This window comes from Lissotriton vulgaris, chromosome 3_1 (genome assembly GCF_964263255.1).
Source record: "Lissotriton vulgaris chromosome 3_1, aLisVul1.2, whole genome shotgun sequence".
Lineage (NCBI taxonomy): Eukaryota > Metazoa > Chordata > Amphibia > Caudata > Salamandridae > Lissotriton > Lissotriton vulgaris.
Window position 1 is genome coordinate 236,911,882 of NC_141689.1, and position 20,566 is coordinate 236,932,447.

At 47.5% G+C, this 20,566-nt stretch overlaps 1 protein-coding gene across 1 annotated transcript in view; it reads right to left on the bottom strand.

The window, feature by feature from the left end:
* LOXHD1 (lipoxygenase homology PLAT domains 1) overlaps positions 1–20,566 on the bottom strand; it is a 1,115,079-nt gene that overhangs the window by 297,851 nt on the left and 796,662 nt on the right. Inside the window, exon 34 of the mRNA XM_086960347.1 lies at positions 15,298–15,460. Coding sequence (XP_086816473.1) covers positions 15,298–15,460 — 163 coding nt within the window. The remainder of the gene's footprint in view (positions 1–15,297; positions 15,461–20,566) is intronic.

Sequence of the window (20,566 nt, forward strand, 5' to 3'; positions counted from 1 at the left end):
CTGTGAGCCCCCCCCGGATCTGACCCTCCTAGAAAAAAAAAAATAGCCAAAGAAAGTGCAATAAGGAGAGAAAAAAACGAGAAAAAAACAACTAAGCCCAACACTGCCAAGAGGATCTACCTATTCGGAGTAGTTAGATCATAACCAATTGAACATAGCTTGTTCCTATAGAATTTTACTACTACATAGTCTCTAGGTATTGTTGAGCTTTCATCTCTGATACAAAAAATATAGTTCTTCCTTTATGCACAACTTTGAGTTTAGCAGGGTTAAGTAAAAAGGTTTGACCCCCCTTAGCTTGCATTGGCGCCATCAACTGTTTTAATCTCCAACGTTGTTGGACAGTTGCAGCACAAAAATCTGGTCTCACAAAAAATTCATGCCCCAAGCCTTTTCTGGGTTTCGAAGGTCTTGCCAAGTCATACAGAATCTCACGGAGAAGATAATTCTGCACACAGATGAGGATAGCTCTTGGATATTTGTTCCTGCCTTCCTGATCAGTCTTTTGGTTGAATGGGAACCGATGAGCTCTTATAATCTCCTTATCCCAGTCCCATCCAGTGAGATCCTGAAAGGCGTCCGCAAACAAGTCTATTACAAAGCGTCGAATGTCTTTCCCTTCAGATTTTTCTCCAATTCCCAGGACACGCAGGTTATTGCGTCGAGCGCGATTCTCTAAGTCAGTTAACTTCCAATCCACGTCTTGCCTGGTGCTGTCCAAATCTTTGATTGAATTCTTATGTAGCGTTAGCTCATCTTCTACTGCTGAGATACGCGTCTCCGTCTCTTGCACTCTTGCATTAGTATCCGTGCTAGACTTGGCCAGACGCCGTACTACATTTTGAAGTTTTCGAACTGCTCCCTGAGTCCGAAGACCTTCCGCCTTGGTTTCTTCTCTATGAGTTAATATCATGCGATACATCGAGGCCTGTAGCTTGTATATAGATTTTAAGGTAACCTCCTCAGACTCTTCTAGTAGCTCATGAGTCTCAAAGTTTTCATCATCAGCTTCGTTGTTATTAGCACCGGCCCCGTCCCATTGAGGTTGGTCCATAACTGTTGTTGTATTCTCCTTAGTTTTTCCCTCAAAGACCTTGCGGACTGTGTTTGAAGCTCCTTCGTTAGTTAGAAAGTCAGAGCCTAAGATATCTTCCTCTGTGACTAAATTACACTCCTCCGCCCAATCTTTGAACTGAGAATGTTCTTCGCTGAGGAGTTCCTCCTCCGCCATATCGCCTTCCGAAGCAACAGATAGATCAGACATAGAGAAGAATTGACCCCCAGACTCTACCGACTCTGCGTCATGTGGTTGTTGCGAGTCATTTGGTCTAGGTGAGACTCTAACTCCCTCTACCGCAAGACAAAGCTCTGAAACAGCGTCATCGTTGTTTCCTTCCCCCCTTACACCATCTTCATTGCCATTTAAGTTAGCTTCAGCTGAACCGGTGTCATTTTTGGAAAGTTGGTTCAAATTGGATTTATCAGGATTAGAGCGTCCAGTAGCCCTTGCTGGGGTCGCTTCAATTGTAGAGCTTTTATTGAGGGTAGTCGTAAGAGTAGATGTAGGTTTTTTCTTAAATAGGTCAGGTATTATGGGCTCTTTCAAAACCCCATTGCGAGGTTCCAAATCTATTGCTGTGGTGCTGTTTGCAGCATTTGCAGAATTTGAGGCATTTGTAGGATTAGCTAAATTAGAGGCGTTCTTTTTTGTAACTCTGCCTTTGGGAGCCATGTTGAGTATTTTTATACAAAAAAAATCCTTTTCTCAAAGTTCTCTAGAAAGTACAGTTTTTATCTAAGCTTTACTAATTGCAAAGACTGCCAAAGGAAAGTACTTTTGCTTGGTGCAGCTGGTTCCGCAGTACACACAATGTAGCAAGTGCAAAAGAAGATAATGCGTTCCTCACTCACCGATAATTAGGCATACTGCAGAGAAAGAAAATTGCTACATTTATGAGCAGCTACAGCCAAAGTTGCTTGAAACAAGTCACGTCTATGCGGTAACCAAAGCACCTTCAAATCCTCCTTGAAAGTAATATTGGCAACAAGTATCCGTGAACTTTCCACAATTATCCGCGGTGCAACAGTGTGGCAACAGACGTCCGAGTGTTGCCTCCAAACACTCCACACCGGCTCCGCAGCAGTTCCGCAGTTCAATCCGCCTGGTCCCACAGCTGACTCTGACCTCTGGGCGCCGTGACTGAGAACGCTGCAGGCGCTCGAAAAAACGCTCCCCACCAGCCGGCAGGGAAGGCGGTCAACGCTATCCGGTAGCCGGGACCGGCGTAGCGTGCAGAAGGGTCAGCCGAACCTTCTCCTTTCTTCTTTCTCCTCGGCGCCGCAGAAGAAAGCCTCTCAGCTCCACAAATCCAGTCGGAAGCAGCGGTAAAGCGCCTCTCTCACGCCAGGACAGGACAGACCTCCAGGGGGAACACGCGCAGCTCCTCACACGGCTGCAGTAGCGGCCGCCATCTTGCTTTCTAAAGACTCTATCTCAATGTATTATGATTTTTCCTTCCGAAAGAAAGAGAGCCAACCTTGGATGTAGCCATCCAACCCTATCTAGCCACCCAAGCTCATATGTCTCTAGGAGAATTTCATGATCAACTATATAAAATGCTGCCTGATTAGGGGAATTACAGTATCCTTTCTTTTACCCAAATAAACTGTGGTCAATCTATAGACCTCAGTTCCCTATAAGGGGTGATCATTTAATTTTTCTATTTTTTGTGTTGTCTCATTATTCGAAACTCCACTGTTGGCCTTGTAGGCCACATATTTTCAATATGTGGCTATTAGACCTATACCAAAGACTAATTTTACAGACAGGATTAGCACACCTGGATCAAGGGTACACTCAGCATTGCTCTCAGCAACACGGGAAATAGAAACAAAAGACATGTTGGTGACGATAAAGAGTCAAACGTCTCTTCCTGGTGATTTGAGGTACAAAATGAGGGTATGTGAAGTTTTCTTGTGGTCAAGAAGTAAGAGGCCGAGATTTATCCAGATTAGCGCTGTATGAAAATGGCTTTTTTGCATGATCATCCCCATTTTGTGGACTGATGCAGTTGATTTTTGGACTCTGTATACTGGGACTTTGCTAACAAGTGCTAAGTATATGTGTCCTGATCCCTAAGAACGTGTCAAATTGGCTAACCTTAATCGCCAAAGTGAACTTACCTATAAGCCCGGATATCCACGGCCTGTAAGTTAATGCCACTATTGGACTGCAGCACATATTGTGCCACCACTAAAATGACAATGAAAAGCATGTCTTCAGGCCTGCTCATGCAGCCTGGATGGGCAGTTATAAACACTGCATTTTCGACCTGGCAAAGTCAATCTTTTGTCAGACCTAAGCTTTTGTTTTAATACTTATAAGTTACCCCCAAAGAAGGCCCTAAATGCCCATAGGGCAAGGTGCATGGTATTTAAAAAGTAGGTCGTGTGTACTTAACGTTCACATGTCCTGGCAGTAGAAAATCTCCAAAGTTGTCTTTGAGTGTGGCAAGGCTGGCTCTCCTGTAGAAAAGCACTGGGTTACATTATAACACCTCTTAATGTATAAGTTTAGTTTGGAAATAGCTAGAACAGTGATCCAAAGACTAAAATGAATGGTAATTTAAAATCCAATATAATGGTGAAGTTGGATTATAAGTTATTATTTTTAAATGCTACTTTTAGAAAGTTTTTCTGCCTAAAGCCTCTACTAGCCTTTTTAGAATGAATCTCCAGCTGTCACCTGGCATTCTATGACCACAGGCAAGGTTGTGTGAATGATTCCCATGAAAAGGAACAAAGGGTCTTGGCTGGGAGGATGTGCAATCTCCTGCTGACAGGATGGGCAGGGAGGGGTGTACCCACCAACTAAACTAGGTTCAAAGGGGCATCCCCTGTCACAGGTGGATATAGCTCAATTCCCAGGACTGCCCAATCCTTTGCATAGGGTTGAGAGCGACACCAATCTCAAAGGGGGGAAAACCTGTTCCAGATCTAGATTACAGGGGGAATTTGTCATTTTCCTAGATGACACAGCTCAGGGTTGTGCACAGAGCTCTGACCTGGGGAACGAAGGTGCTGCCATGTTGGAGCCTGGAAGAGCAAATCACTGGGGGATTGCTTAGGGCCAACCACCTAGGAAATGTGCAAATGTTACCCCTAGGAAAAAAAATTGTAATGGCCAGGGAGTTTACCCCACCAGCAAGCCAGTGCCAGGAATAGAAAGGGGAAGCCCTAGATGCCTTCTTCAGAACACGCCTGGACCTGTGGAAGACAGAAGAAGAAAAGCATCTGCTGTTTATCCTGTGAAGAGACACCCCAAGGACTGGACCTACTCCCCACTTGTATCCAGGACAGAAGAATGTACTCCAAGGGCTAGTTAGCTAGCCTGCTGTTCAGCTCCAGGAACACAAAAGCTGCAAGAAGCTGACATCTATTCTGAGCCCAGCTGACCAGGTCGAACTGGATTTGCCTTGGACCCTGCTGGTAGCTTCTGGGATATTGAGTTCTATTCCCCAAGTGGTGCTGAGAAGGTCCCGGACCCTTCGGTGGTGTCAGGGTATACTCTTCTCCTTCCACAATTTCAACATTGGACACTTGGAAACTTTTTCTTAACTTTTTTCCAAAAGAATCAGTGTCTTCCACCAGACTGCCTCCGAGCCGCTGAACAAGTTGGATACAGTCTGCCTTACTGAAAGGAACATGACTTGCAGAAAAGTTTTCAAGTCCAAATGTAGAGGACTTCACTGGTACACACACGGAGCAACACCACAAAGACAATGATGCCTTCCGTGCTCTGACTTCGGCCGCTAGGAGTTTTCCAGCCTTTGAAGTCGAGAGTTTCGAACTTCTCACTGAAGCCAACAGCAGCTGCCCGGGCAGGTAAGAGTGGTAGTGCCAGTTGAGGGGGATTTCAACTGACGATGCAAGGGAAAATTATTTATTTATTTAATTCTCTCTGGTAGTCGCCTGTCGAATCCCCCCCAACCTTGACCCGCCGCCCTAAACGCTCTTACCTGCACGGGCCGCTCCTGGGAGCCAAGGCTTCTACTTTGGCCCTACGCTCCTGTGGCCTCTGTCATTGACCTCCTCTTCAAATCTACCCTGCAGCGTGACCCACCAATGACCTTGTTGACAAGGACTTTTCTTCAGTAAGACAACCAAGTCCGAACGTAAACTTTCCACTGGGATGGGACCCTTTTGGCTGTTGCTGTTGCTCGGGACACCTACTTTGCTGCCTGCAACTTGGTCCGCCAGTCCTTGTGGTTGCCTCATCTCGAAAAGGAAAAGGAAGACCTCGCCGGACCCGCTTCGCGGGTCCCGCAGCGCCACATCAGCTCTGCTCCTTGATTTTGGAAGGAGCTGTTGCCTCGGGGTGAGTGGAGCTGCCGGCAGGGCTGCGAGCGTGGAGGCAGGGACTCACTCTACCAGGAGTCCCTGCGAGCCCTATTAGACACACCTGGGCTGCTCTCCCTGCTGGCCCCGCCCCCCCGCCCACGGAGTGAAAGGCGGGTGAAACACTTGCAGTAGTGGGACCCTTTTGGCTGTTGCTGTTGCTCGGGACACCTACTTTGCTGCCTGCAACTTGGTCCTCCAGTCCTTGTGGTTGCCTCATCTCGAAAAGGAAAAGGAAGACCTTGCCGGACCCGCTTTGCGGGTCCCGCAGCGCCACATCAACTCTGCTCCTTGATTTTGGAAGGAGCTGCTGCCTCGGGGAGAGTGGAGCTGCCGGCAGGGCTGCGAGCGTGGAGGCAGGGACTCACTCTACCAGGAGTCCCTGCGAGCCCTATTAGACACACCTGGGCTGCTCTCCCTGCTGGCCCCGCCCCCCGCCCACGGAGTGAAAGGCGGGTGAAACACTCGCAGTAGTGGGACCCTTTTGGCTGTTGCTGTTGCTCGGGACACCTACTTTGCTGCCTGCAACTTGGTCCGCCAGTCCTTGTGGTTGCCTCATCTCGAAAAGGAAAAGGAAGACCTCGCCGGACCCGCTTCGCGGGTCCCGCAGCGCCACATCAACTCTGCTCCTTGATTTTGGAAGGAGCTGCTGCCTCGGGGTGAGTGGAGCTGCCGGCAGGGCTGCGAGCGTGGAGGCAGGGACTCACTCTACCAGGAGTCCCTGCGAGCCCTATTAGACACACCTGGGCTGCTCTCCCTGCTGGCCCCGCCCCCCGCCCACGGAGTGAAAGGCGGGTGAAACACTCGCAGTAGTGGGACCCTTTTGGCTGTTGCTGTTGCTCGGGACACCTACTTTGCTGCCTGCAACTTGGTCCGCCAGTCCTTGTGGTTGCCTCATCTCGAAAAGGAAAAGGAAGACCTCGCCGGACCCGCTTCGCGGGTCCCGCAGCGCCACATCAACTCTGCTCCTTGATTTTGGAAGGAGCTGCTGCCTCTGGGTGAGTGGAGCTGCCGGCAGGGCTGCGAGCGTGGAGGCAGGGACTCACTCTACCAGGAGTCCCTGCGAGCCCTATTAGACACACCTGGGCTGCTCTCCCTGCTGGCCCCGCCCCCCGCCCACGGAGTGAAAGGCGGGTGAAACACTCGCAGTAGTGGGACCCTTTTGGCTGTTGCTGTTGCTCGGGACACCTACTTTGCTGCCTGCAACTTGGTCCGCCAGTCCTTGTGGTTGCCTCATCTCGAAAAGGAAAAGGAAGACCTCGCCGGACCCGCTTCGCGGGTCCCGCAGCGCCACATCAACTCTGCTCCTTGATTTTGGAAGGAGCTGCTGCCTCAGGGTGAGTGGAGCTGCCGGCAGGGCTGCGAGCGTGGAGGCAGGGACTCACTCTACCAGGAGTCCCTGCGAGCCCTATTAGACACACCTGGGCTGCTCTCCCTGCTGGCCCCGCCCACCCGCCCAAAATCCTTCCTTCTACTCTGCTAAAAGGAGTTACACGGGCCGCTGCGCGGGAGCGTCCCGGGAGAAGCCCGGGACAAGGGCGGGACCATCTGTGGCCGTCAGGGGCTGAAGGAGGCTGGGCTGGTCCCACTTTCTTTCGCCTGCACCTTCTTGATTTTAGCTGAACTAAGGAATAGGACACGGACATGCCCTCACCGGCACTATGTGAAACTCCATCAAGGGCGGGGGGAAGCAACACTGGGACTTTGGACAACTACTTCAAATCCGCTAAGGGCGAAGGGGGAAAAGAAAGCTCCTTAGAGAAGCGCAGGGCAGAGCGCCGCCGCTCTATTGAAAACATGAAAAGCAGACCTCTTAGCGAGATAATTCCCTATCCCATCTCCCAAGAGGAAGGCGCCCTTAATGGCAGCCAGGATCTATCAACCCAAGATGGCGTCCCCCTACTATTACGGGATAGCATCCCCAACCCCGGTACACTGCCCGAACAGATCACGGAGGCTATCCCACTCTCAATCTCCACCAATATGGCTGTTGACTTGGTCACCCAAACCCTCCCCCCAGACAAAATTAAGAAAAATAAGCCCAAGCAAATTGTTGTGGCTGAGCTGCATGGCCCTCCACCCAACAAGCGCAGAAGGAAGACGAGGGGGGGACAGGGGAAAACCAAAATACCCCACTCAGACTTTGGTAAAAATCACAAGCCTGCACTCATCCCCGTTAGGTCCAGAGAGAATGTGCATACCGTCACTTCCCCCAAGGACACAAGCGCTATCACTGCTGCTGTTAACAGTGATCCAGGAGTTAACCCGTCCAATACAGCACCCCCCGTTACATCTTTAGGGAGTATAGAATTCCTACTCCGATCACTCTTGCTGCCTATTAGCGAGAGTCTGAAAAAAGTTGAGATCAGGCTTACCATCCTAGAGGCAACTCTAACTACCCTGAACACCTCTGTTAGCAAGCAGACAAGAACTACTGGGCCCAATCCACCTATAGGAACCCTCCCCAACAAACAAAATCCTCCCTCTAATGTAGGAGGCTTACAGGGCGCTAATGTAGGAGCCGTACAGGGCGCCGCTACTGCCCCCCCTTGCAACCCCTTATGGCTATCCCTGTTCCAATCCCACGAAACATTTCAAATATCATGCCTCCTCAGACAATAGACCCTGCCCCCCACAGTTTAGTGCCAGGCATAAATCCCGGGATCCCCCCCAATGCTAGTATCTCCCCTCCCCCTCCTGGCCAGCCCCCTCCCAGACCACGGAGACCAGATCTGCCACCGGAAGCTAATAGCCTTATGGTGGTTTTAGCGGGTGCCCCCACTCTACAAAGGGGTGAAAACGAAAATTTCCAATCTCTCAAGAAGAAAGTCATCAAATGGCTGAATTGGAACAGACCCCTACCACCCCATTTCAACAATGAGATCATCTGGGTCAGAAGGGTGCCATGGTTGGGGAAGACGAGGAAAACAATAATAGGGGACTGCATAATGGTGACCTTCAGGGACCCTGGTACTGTTTTACATATCTGCGCAGGGTCAAACAGATCATTGGATTCCACCATACAGACTCTGCCAGTCTCCTTCTTCTTTCCACCCATCCGTACGCATTATGACCCGCCGCAAGGCAATTGGACAAGGGTAGAACGGAGACCCAGACACAAGGAATATGTCCCACGTCCAAATTATCAACCACCTGATACACCCTATTTTCACTTCAACCGTTTTAACTGTTTGAGCGGGCTGGACGGGGTTGATTGACTGTCCACTAACAACCTTGTGACTTTGGACAATGGTCCCTGTGATCTCTCTGAGCCATCTGGATTCACCGTTGATAATGTTCCCGATGCAGCAATTGGTGTAGCATCCGGTATTGTCTCCCCCCACACTTCCATCCCGGCAATCCCTCCTACTGAGCATCTGAGACTAATCTGGTGGAATGTGGCCGGACTAGCTAACAAGCTGGCCACTCAAGACTGGGAAATTTACATTGAGACTGGGGACGTTTGCATGTTCCAGGAGACCTGGGCAAGGGAAGATTATGGGCACCAGGGTTACCAGTCATTTTCCATCCTGGCCAGGTGGGAGGGCAAAGGACGCCCTTTAGGCGGGCTCACAACCTGGGTGGCATCCCACCTATGCTGTGAGGCTACATGCCTACCAGTGCCTTCCGATGACATCCTTGTGGTCCTACTGTCCTGGCCAAATCAAGCGAAACTCGCCCTAATAAACATTTACTCCAGGCCAGTGGGAATTGCCAGGGAATCGCCCACCATAGATGAACTTTCAGACTATTTAGCTGAAATACCAAGAGATCTACCCTATGTAGTGGGAGGGGACCTAAACTCCCATTTTGAGCCGCTCCCAGGCCTCATAGAGGGTTTTCCAATGGAAGAAGAGGTCAGGTGGTCAGTGCCTTCGGTAGAAGCTCCCCCCCCGAAGGCATGGACTCCCGTAGCATTGCAGATCACAGCTCTTACCCTAAAGTTTGGAATTAGAGCCTGTAACGGGCGTATTAATTCTGACATACCTAGCAGAACCACCTATAACGGAGTGGGAAGAGAATCTCGCTTGGATTATGTCCTGGTACAGATAGCGAACTGGCCAGCTATTCAGGATTTTAGGGTTACGGAAAGACTGGACAGCGATCACAATGCCCTTGAACTTGACCTCATTCACCCCGGCCTTCAAACCTGTATAACATCTGGGGAGGAGAACAAACCTGAACTTCTACTGGATAACAACAGGAGAAGAATCAGATGGGAAAAACTGGGCTCGAGCCAAGAGAAACTCCTGAGGCTTTATGCAGGGTTAATTTCCATTCTGGAAACTGTGGGAGATTTAGCCACCGGGGTGGGCAACAAAGACTCACATGGCAAATTATACCAGGCCCATGAGGACCTTATAAAGGCTGCGGCCCCCAACCTCTTTAGTAATGCACAGAATTCAAGGAGGGGGCAGCCACACAAATGCTCATGGTATAATACAGCCTGCAGAAGGGCAAAGGGGGAACTCCTTAGAAGCATCAAGGAGGGTCTAGGTGGAGAGAAGTTAAGAGAAAGCAGACGGGCATACAAAAAACTTATTGCCCACGCTAAAACTGAATGGGAGGAGAACCAATGGGAGGAGCTCACTAAGTCCCTCGCAATAAGAGACCACCGAATGCTCTGGAGAATAGTAAACGGGGGGTCGGGGAATCTCCACTCGGCAATTAAGCCAAACATCGCAGCAGGGGTGTGGCAGGCACACTTTCAATCCCTTTATAGCTCTGAGCTGGGAGAATCCACTAACGACACCGGTATTGGTTGGCCTAATTACGAGGGGGATCCAATAACAGTGGGGGAGGTTAAGGTTGCAATAGCAGGACTCACCTCGGGAAAGGCGCCAGGACTGGACGGCCTACCCGGGGACCTGTTCAAGCAGGAGCCCAATGTCTGGGCCCCCTACCTTGCCGTTCTGTTTAATGGAGTTCTGAGCGGCATGGAAATCCCGAGTACTTGGCTGGGGGCGGAGGTGGTTCCCATATTCAAAAAGGGCTCGCCTCTCCTCCCAGCCAACTACAGACCAATCAGTTTAATCGATGTGTCGCAGAAGCTGTTCGGTAGGATACTATTGAACCGGCTCCAGGATTGGGCAGAAGAGTTGGGTGTCCTTAGTCCGTACCAGGCGGGATTCAGGAAGGGAGTCTCCACAGTGGATCAGGTCTTTCGATTGAATATCATGTATTGGAGGGCAGCGATATTCGAGGGCGGCAGCCTATACACAATTTTTGTGGATCTGCGGGCCGCCTTCGACCTGGTGCCCAGAGGGAATCTCTGGCCGAGATGGGCGTCCCCCCGGATATCCTGATAATCTTACAGAGATTGCATCACAACAACTATGCTCGAGTGAGGTGCGGGAGATCCGGGGCACTGACGGACAGATTCCCCGTTGACCGGGGGGTTAGACAGGGTTGTGTGTTGGCACCAACCCTGTTCTGCCTCTTTGTCAACGGGGTAATCGCCCACCTAAACGCCACTGAATACACTGACGCCCCCAAACTGAATGGCAGCAGGGTGCCTGCAATCATGTTTGCAGACGACACCTTGCTGCTGTCCAAAACCCCAATGGGGATACAGAGGATCCTTGACTCATTTGTGGCCTTTTGCACTGATAGGGGCTTAGAAATCAATGCGGCTAAAACCAAGTTTATGGTCCTGAACCCAAGTCAAAAATTGCGTTCGAATCCATTATTGGGAGCTTCACGGCTTGAGAGAGTCTCCACCTTTGAATATCTTGGTGTAACCCTCAATGAAACCATGTCTTGGGGACCACATCCGAGTAGAGCCAACCTCAAACTGGTACAGACTACAGGGGGTATCGCGCGGATGATGAATGGCTCCACATACCGTCCGCTGGGGCCGCTCATCCAGATCTATAAGGCACAGGCCAGGGGTGCCACTATGTATGGGGCGGAATTGTGGGGCCATACATCTTCCCGCAGTCTGTCCTCAACTGAGAACAACTTTATCAGACAGATAGTTGCACTTCCGCCCAGCACCCCGCTCCTCCCCCTGAGGCTGGTTCTGGGCCTGCGACCAATAGCTGACGAACTAGGCCTAAGACCCATAGCCTTCTGGCGAAGGCTATGGAGTAGTGAAGAACTCTCTGCCTATAGGGCGGAACTGAGGGAGCTATTGACCCATCCAAAAGCGTTACAGATCCCCTGGATAAAATATATTCAAAAATCCTGTACGAGACTGGGGTTTCCTGACCTTTGGTCCGACCCTGCTAATGCCTCATTAAATATCTCACGGAGAGCTCTGGCCATTGTTTACCACGAACAGAAACTAGCCATGGCCCTAGATAGTCAGGGTGAGGGGTCACTAACATCTGTATTTGCGCAAAGCAAGGACTCATACAGGTTGGAGAGGGTTTTAGACGCCATCTCCCCCGTGCTGGCCAGGAAGCTGTTTCTCCAATGGAGATATGGCACATTGCCTCTGCGATCTTTTACCAGCTCCTGGTCATCACCGCCCTCCACCAAGCAGTGCCCGGCATGCGCTGGTGCGGAGGAAAGCGATTTGCACGTGGTCCTGTTTTGCCCAACTTACAAGGCAGCGAGGAAATATTGGCTCCTTCCACTTATCAGAAACCTTGGTTGTAGGGAGTATCTCCCGATGTACAGAATTCTAAAAACCGATGTTTCAAGCCTAACTGTGTTTGCACTAGCAAAATTTCTCACCAATGTCTGGCACACTCGCACCCGTATTCTGAAGTCGCAGGCTCTCACCCAACTTTAAGGTCTATAGTTTTAATTGCAATTTTATTAGTATGTAACTCCAAGAATGGAAAGATTTTATATTGTATAAGCATGTATTGATTGATTATTTTTGCTGATTTTATAATGGTTGTATATGTTTTTATTGTATATCTTTGATGGCCATATGGCCGAAATAAAGATTTAACGTACGTACGTACGTACGTACGTACGTACATAAACTTAGTTTGGAAATAGCTAGAACAGTGATCCAAAGACTAAAATGAATGGTAATTTAAAATCCAATATAATGGTGAAGTTGGATTACAAGTTATTATTTTTAAATGCTACTTTTAGAAAGTTTTTCTGCCTAAAGCCTCTACTAGCCTTTTTAGAATGAATCTCCAGCTGTCACCTGGCATTCTATGACCACAGGCAAGGTTGTGTGAATGATTCCCATGAAAAGGAACAAAGGGTCTTGGCTGGGAGGATGTGCAATCTCCTGCTGACAGGATGGGCAGGGAGGGGTGTACCCACCAACTAAACTAGGTTCAAAGGGGCATCCCCTGTCACAGGTGGATATAGCTCAATTCCCAGGACTGCCCAATCCTTTGCATAGGGTTGAGAGCGACACCAATCTCAAAGGGGGGAAAACCTGTTCCAGATCTAGATTACAGGGGGAATTTGTCATTTTCCTAGATGACACAGCTCAGGGTTGTGCACAGAGCTCTGACCTGGGGAACGAAGGTGCTGACATGTTGGAGCCTGGAAGAGCAAATCACTGGGGGATTGCTTAGGGCCAACCACCTAGGAAATGTGCAAATGTTACCCCTAGGAAAAAAATTGTAATGGCCAGGGAGTTTACCCCACCAGCAAGCCAGTGCCAGGAATAGAAAGGGGAAGCCCTAGATGCCTTCTTCAGAACACGCCTGGACCTGTGGAAGACAGAAGAAGAAAAGCATCTGCTGTTTATCCTGTGGAGAGACACCCCAAGGACTGGACCTACTCCCCACTTGTATCCAGGACAGAAGAATGTACTCCAAGGGCTAGTTAGCTAGCCTGCTGTTCGGCTCCAGGAACACAAAAGCTGCAAGAAGCTGACATCTATTCTGAGCCCAGCTGACCAGGTCGAACTGGATTTGCCTTGGACCCTGCTGGTAGCTTCTGGGATATTGAGTTCTATTCCCCAAGTGGTGCTGAGAAGGTCCTAGACCCTTCGGTGGTGTCAGGGTATACTCTTCTCCTTCCACAATTTCAACATAGGACACTTGGAAACTTTTTCTGAACTTTTTTTCCAAAAGAATCAGTGTCTTCCACCAGACTGCCTCTGAGTCGCTGATATCAAGTTGGATTTAGTCTGCCTTACTGAAAGGAACATGACTTGCAGAAAAGTTTTCAAGTCCAAACGTAGAGGACTTCACTGGTACAAACACGGAGCAGCACCACAAAGACAATAATGCCTTCCTGTGCTCTGACTTCGGCTGCTAGGAGTTTTCCAGCCTTTGAAGTCGAGAGTTTCGAACTTCTCACTGGAGCCAACAGCAGCTGCCCGGGCAGGTAAGAGTGGTGGTGCCAGTTGAGGGGGATTTCAACTGACGATGCAAGGGGAAATTATTTATTTATTTAATTTTCCCTGGTGGTCGCCTGTCGAATCCCCCCAACCTTGACCCGCCGCCTCTAAACGCTCTTACCTGCACGGGCCGCTCCTGGAAGCCAAGGCTTCCACTTTGGCCCTACGCTTCTGTGGCCTCTGTCGTCGTTGACCTCCTCTTCAAATCTACCCTGCAGCGTGACCCACCAATGACCTTGTTGACAAGGACTTTTCTTCAGTAAGACAACCAAGTCCAAACGTAAACTTTCCACTGGGATGAACCCGCTAACTCTATCCAACTCATGCTCCATAGTGGCCGGCCTTAACTTTTGACTTTGACCCGGTCTAGCATGACCAGATAACTGTGACTGGTGCTTGGTGATTTTTGGCGCTAGAATTATTTAAAACGTGTAAAAATCATATCTCTGGATCCCTACATCTGAATTTACTGTCGCTTTTGGTATCTATTTGTTCACTAACATGTATTCTTTTTTTTATAAATTGGAGTGGGATTTATATTGTGGTGTCTTTCCTACTTTTTAACTGTTTTTGTACTGATACATGCCTTTACATATTTCTCCTAGGTTAGGCTAGTCTTCTCTAAGCTACAGCTAACAATGGTTGAGCTCAGGTTTAAATGATTGAGTCTTACCTGAACCTGGTAGAGAATAGTGCCAATACTAATTGAAGAGGACCACCATCAACTTAAACCAATAATCCACTTTCTCACAAACGCAATGTAATGCTGTGCGGAAATCTTTGAGCCGCGTTGCACAAATGGCAAAAAATTATGCAGCTTTGTATTTGCCTTGAGTTATGCCCCATTGATGTAATTAAAGGTGCTCACCCAAAAATGTAAGTGATAATGTACCAGTGATTCAGGATTGTGCTATGGAGAAAAAGTGAGCCATTAGAATATTGCATGAGACTGGTACATGAGGCACACACTTGAGTACAAATGTCTCTGCACAGGCAATCGCCAATGTTACTTGCATAATATTTTCACTTCATGTAAATATATACACATGCTACACGTGGGAAAAAGACACAGATTTGCTACTACCATTGCCTCTACCTGTTTATTCATTTAACATGTCTATTCAACAGAAAGCCAAATAATCCTACTTTGCGTGACACTAGTTGATCTGGCTTTGCATGGATTCTTAGGAGTTTGGCACTGGCCCCTCCCTTTTACACCAACTCTGCATGACGAGCGAATATTTGACACCATAAGTGCTGCAACGCAATTTAGAGAATCAGATTTCGGGGCAAAATTCCTACTGTGCGTTGGTAGATTGGAACAGCTTTGTGTCATGCAATACCGCCTATTGGGCCAGATGTAGCAAAGGGATTTACACATTCTGTGTCTATGGAAAAATGTGTTCATACACATGACCCATTGTTTTCTCATCTCGTACACACTAAAGCATAGTAAATCTTTAAGTATCTCTTCATCACCCTCCTGAACTGCAATCAAACAATGCACACTGGAACTGAATACACCCTTCCCTTCTTCTATGTTAATGTCCTGTGGGGCCTTTAGTGTAAATACGTAAGTAGAGCCGAAAGGAGATTTTATTTTAAAACCTTTCTGTGGGTGTAGATTTACTTACTTTCCAAGGGGTCCTCCACCTCGGTCTCTATCTGCTTTAAAGTGCCATCCTTCATGAGTTTTTCTGTGAACACGTCAGACGGCACAAGCTCGCGCACCGTCTCGCCGTCATCCTCTGATCTCGCGAGCCATCTCTCGCAAGGGAAGGTCACTGTTTCCGATCCCTGCAAGGACGGGAAGAGAGAAACAGCCAACATCAGCTCTGACTTAGTATACTGTAAATCATGTGACGTCTTCTAATTTGTGATCCCAGTCGCAAGTACACAGAATTACAGTGTCCAGCTTTGAAAAACATATTTAAGCCCTTGAGTGCAGTGGCACTCCTCTGCTATGGCGGAGGAGTGTCGCCTCACTGCTTTCTTACAGTGTGAGAAGCAAAAACATACAATTATAATAACTTTCAGTTATTACCATTTTATGTTTCCTTTGCGGGCAGGTTGGTGGGCGGGGCTGCCCTGCTAATGGAGCAGGGCAGGGGAGGAGTGCTTTGCCCCTCTCGGGACGCCCAAATCAGTCATGCACACTTTCCACTTCTCCATGCAGGCTGCATTACAGCCTGCATGGAGACCAGGCCCATCCCTCCAGCCCCTGGCTGAGCGCCGTGTCATTGCGGTCAGACCAATCACAACGTTGCATTGCAGCGTTGTGATTGGTCTAGGGGTGGGAGCCTGGCTGTCTGCTTCCTGTTCCTGGAGTTGCAGACAGGAGAGCAGGAGCAGAGACACAGGACCTGGCCTAAATGTAAGTTATTTTATTTTTATTTATGCTCCCTCCATGAACGAAATCAGCCCCCAGCTCAGCAGCATTCCAAACTGCCCGGTAGCTAGTCCGGCCCTGACTGTGCCCGCCCCCACCCGCGGGCCATGCCCGCCGCAACTGCTTGAGTGGCCGACTTTGAAGATGAGGAACTAAGTTTGAGTCTCGGCAGGGACGCTCAATCATCCTGTGATTCTGGGCAAATCACTTATTCTCCCCGTGCCTAAAAATGGATGTGTCCATCTGTAACACATGGGGTGCTCATGTAATGCACACTGATAACTTCAGGTCGATTTCGTGCTATATCAAACTGCACAAACAAATTTAAGAAAAAAATGCTGCAACCTCTTTGTAGAAAATAAAGGTGCGCTGAACTACTATGCAATTTCACTGCTGTTTTTTCCAGGAAGTCCTGTTCCAATTTTTGAAATTACATTATACTGGTGATAGTTTTGTTATCACAGTCGTGTGGAAAACAGCTGCGAAACTAGGCTTTTATATGTATCAGCACATTTTTTTGCACCGTAATGTGGAAGCATAATTTTCTACAAAATGTAACATTTGAGTACTTTCCTCTACGTTTCTTTGCATTGCACCAGCACACAATAGTTTAGAATAATTCTCTGCATTGTTTACGAAGATTGGGTTCAGTGTAGTTTTCCTGTACATTCAAACGCACAAGGGTGATTGCGCCGCTGAAATAAATCACTTGAAGAGCAAAACTTCAGCACTGGAGTTATTGTGCATGAATTTCAATAAATGTGTACCCCTCCGCTACGCAGAATTGCGTAACTGTAATTTCAAATTCGCATAGCTCAGCTGTAGTCAAAACAATTGCATTGTTTATTTCTTTAAATATTCCTGTTTTTTTGGGGGGACGGAGTTTTGTTAAGAGGCGATAATGTAATACAAATGTAATGCATTTCTTGTTATAATACCATTGAGACAACCTACACTAATGTCAAATGAGGGAAAATCACTTGTACATTAGCCGGAAGTTTAAGGGAGAAAATGTGAAAAGACTGCTGAAGACTGATAAGTATAAGTGTAAAATGTAATACCTGCTACAGTCATGAATAAAGAGTAAAAAAAAAATATATATATACCTGTTTTTTTAAACCATAATAATAATACAATTAGGAAAGACAAACAATATGTAGGAGAATGAATCTGGCTGAATATTACAAATCTTTTTCTATAAGCTTGATAAGCCACTCTCTGGAGTACAGTCTGTATGCAAAAATAACTACATGCAATAATCACCATTAACATATTCCAAATGAACAATGTTTAAAGTTATTGTGTTTGTGCAGCGCTCTCTCAATGACTGTTGATTCTAGGCGCATTTCCGAGCAGTGATGTTGAGTCGGACAGATCAGTGAACTAACCCATCCACTCCTAGAGTCTGTGTTGGACCTCATGGTCACAGGTTTGAATCTATGCCATTCGACTCGTCCTGATCGATAAAATAAGTACCTTTGGGTTGGGTAAGAGTAAACAGGTGTTATTCAGTGCCAGCATGCACTGCAGGGTGCTGTACAAATTAGTTATGACAGACAAGGATCTCTGTGAATTTAACCATTTCATCACAACTGGTCTGCGATACACCAGCCATGCCTTTCATGCTCCCTAGGGCCAATGTTATTGGATAACAACGCTGCACATCACAGCAACATTATTGAGACACAGATTTTTTAGGGCCTATCTGAATCATTATCTAAGTGGAGAGACTGTAGGAGAGTTTTAAGTTTTGCCCTCAAGATCATAAGGCTGATGCTGCGGGAAACTAGATGGAGAGACCATTCCATAGTGGTGGGCTGGCGACAGAGACTCACCGACCTCCTCTGCTCCTAGAAACCTCTAGGAGGCTGGGTTGGTGGAATGCATTGGCATGAAGACTGGGAGAAACTGTTGAAAGAGCTAGCAAAATAGAAGTAAACACATTTCTTTTTTTATAGATAGTTGTGCTTTTGGCGAATTTCCATTTTAATTCATTAGGCGTATGGCAGCAATTAACACATATTCTGCTGCGAATTGTGATAGCCATATGCAGTATGTTACACTGCATATATTAATTTCAAATACAAAGAAACTAATTAACTGTGACAACTACTGTAGACGAAAGTATGTATTTAAAGTTACTAATAGTACTGAAAAATATGTAAGGTATTTTTGAAGTAGAAATTCAAACTTTACTCACGATAATTGAAATAATACAAACACAAAAATAAAAGTGAAGTTATGTACACCAAGATGAAGGCGCTCCAGGGCTACGCAGGGGTGTGGAAATACTCACATGGGAATGTCCACCTTTCTTCTAGCTAAGGTCAAAATTCTAAAACATTAAACAGTCATGTTTTATGGCATTACCCTGCTTAGAAGCAGCGTTCCCCAATTTGGGTTCGTCCCCGTTAGCACTGCCTGTGGCCCTCGGGCAAGGGGTACATTGTATTTATGAATTTAAATCAATTCTTCTCCTGTTCGGAATCGAGTCAAAAATGAAATATTGAAGGACTGCAGAGCCACCATTATTCATCACCCCTGACGAAGGGCTACACCAGCCCGAAATGCATTGGCATGGGATAAGAAACAAATGCTACTTTTGTTGATCAATATGACATGAAGTAATGAGATGGGAGGAAGAATATCAAATACCACTGTTGAACAATAAACACATTTAAGAGAACTTCGATTGATGATTATTTGATTTAAATTCATGAATACATTTTACCGCTTGCCCGAGGGCCACAGGCAGTGCCAAAGGACACCAACCCCAATCGGGGAACGCTGCTTCTATTTCAGTCTGTTCACACTCAAGAATCAGAGAGTGACACCTTTTATGCACGCTACAAATTGAGTGCGATTCAACACAAGATTGGAATACAGGGAGTGCGCGATCCTTTATATATGTGAGTACCATGCTTAGCCCAGTTTTTTTGTTATCCAGAGATGTGCCCCAACGATGTTCAACAACTACATATGTACTCCATTCTGGTTGAATTAATCAGTGTGATGTAGCTTACATGGGACTTTCTTGATCCTGGGGGAGCAAAGGATGTTTGCGATCTATTTCTGCGCCTCCTGGATAGTTCCGTAGTACAGAAGGGACTGCAGGCACCTGTGCGGCGTCTTGAATGTGGATTTATTTCCTCATTTGCATGAGGTTCTGGTCTCAGGCAAATGAGGAACGCTCTTGTCCTGTAATTACCGAGGGCCAATAAGCCCATGAGGGGAACACTAAAGCCTCCGTTACGAGCAGTCCGGCTAACTACGTTATATGCGGCAACTCAGTAACAGCACAAATCAGAGTTATACGTTTGGTGATAAATATCAGCAGGTCAAACCTGCCAACCTTTACTGGGGCAGTCATGTCCAGCATTTACTGGACCTGTGGATTTTGATTCAGTAAGTACCAAAAACTCATTTAATTCAGCAGAACAGCATCAGATCAGAACAGCTGAAACTGAGCTTTCTCCACAGTAGCAAACAGGTCTACCAGAAGCATGTCCCGCTTGACTAAGATTATGCAAGCTACCTTCAGATGGAAACCTAGTTGTGACTGGCTGAGATAACAATTATTCAACCATCTTCTGTTAAGTTAAGAGAGTGTGCCAGATGACTCAGATAATTACATATTCAGTGCCCTTGCCTCGTACCACAACCTCGTTGCCTACAGACACCGGGAACGAGAAACCACACTGCTGTGTTTGTTGGCATACCACATTGAGGTTGTGTAGTTGGTGAGGATTTTAACAGTGTTGCCACAGACTAAGGGAGGAAAGCCTTAATAGCCACAGAATCTCCTGCAAGTCGAGACTATTCATGTGGCATCTTCATTCAGTCTGGGGGCAGGCATTCTGAATCTGTCTCATCCAGGTGAGCCCACCAGCCCAGGGAAGAAGTGTCAGTCAAAATTCTGATCACTGCTAGAACAGGAAACATTATTTCTCCTGGTCAGATGGTCCAGCACCAGCACCCACTGCAGATTTTGGGAGGCCTTGTGGGAGATCACAATCTTGTCTGAGAGGTGCATTTAGTTCTTAGCCCACTGTAAACAGAGACATGGAATCATATACATGTGCATACTATGTGCCATACAAGCAGAATAAGGGAGCAAGCAAGCCCAACACCCATAACACCTTCAGAGCTGGAAGACAAATCTGACACCATCTGAAAAAGCTGACCATATCCTAAATGTATAAAGGTTGCTGCACAGGGAGAATGGATTTCAGAGCCCAGGTGTCCAAATTCATCTCGATGAAAGAGATGTTGCGTGGTCTGGCAGTGGGACTGAGGCCAATTGATAGAAAACACCAGGCTAAACAGCAGAGAAATTGTTTCAGGGAGGGTGACTGACACCAGCTGTGAAGAGTCCACCATCAAAAGCCATTCATCAAGGGATGAGACTGTGTGTATCCCCCACCTGTGGAGATGAACCACAACCACAGGCATGATCTTTTTAGAGACCCCAGGGACCTATGTAACACTAAAATGAAACACCTCGGATTGGTGGT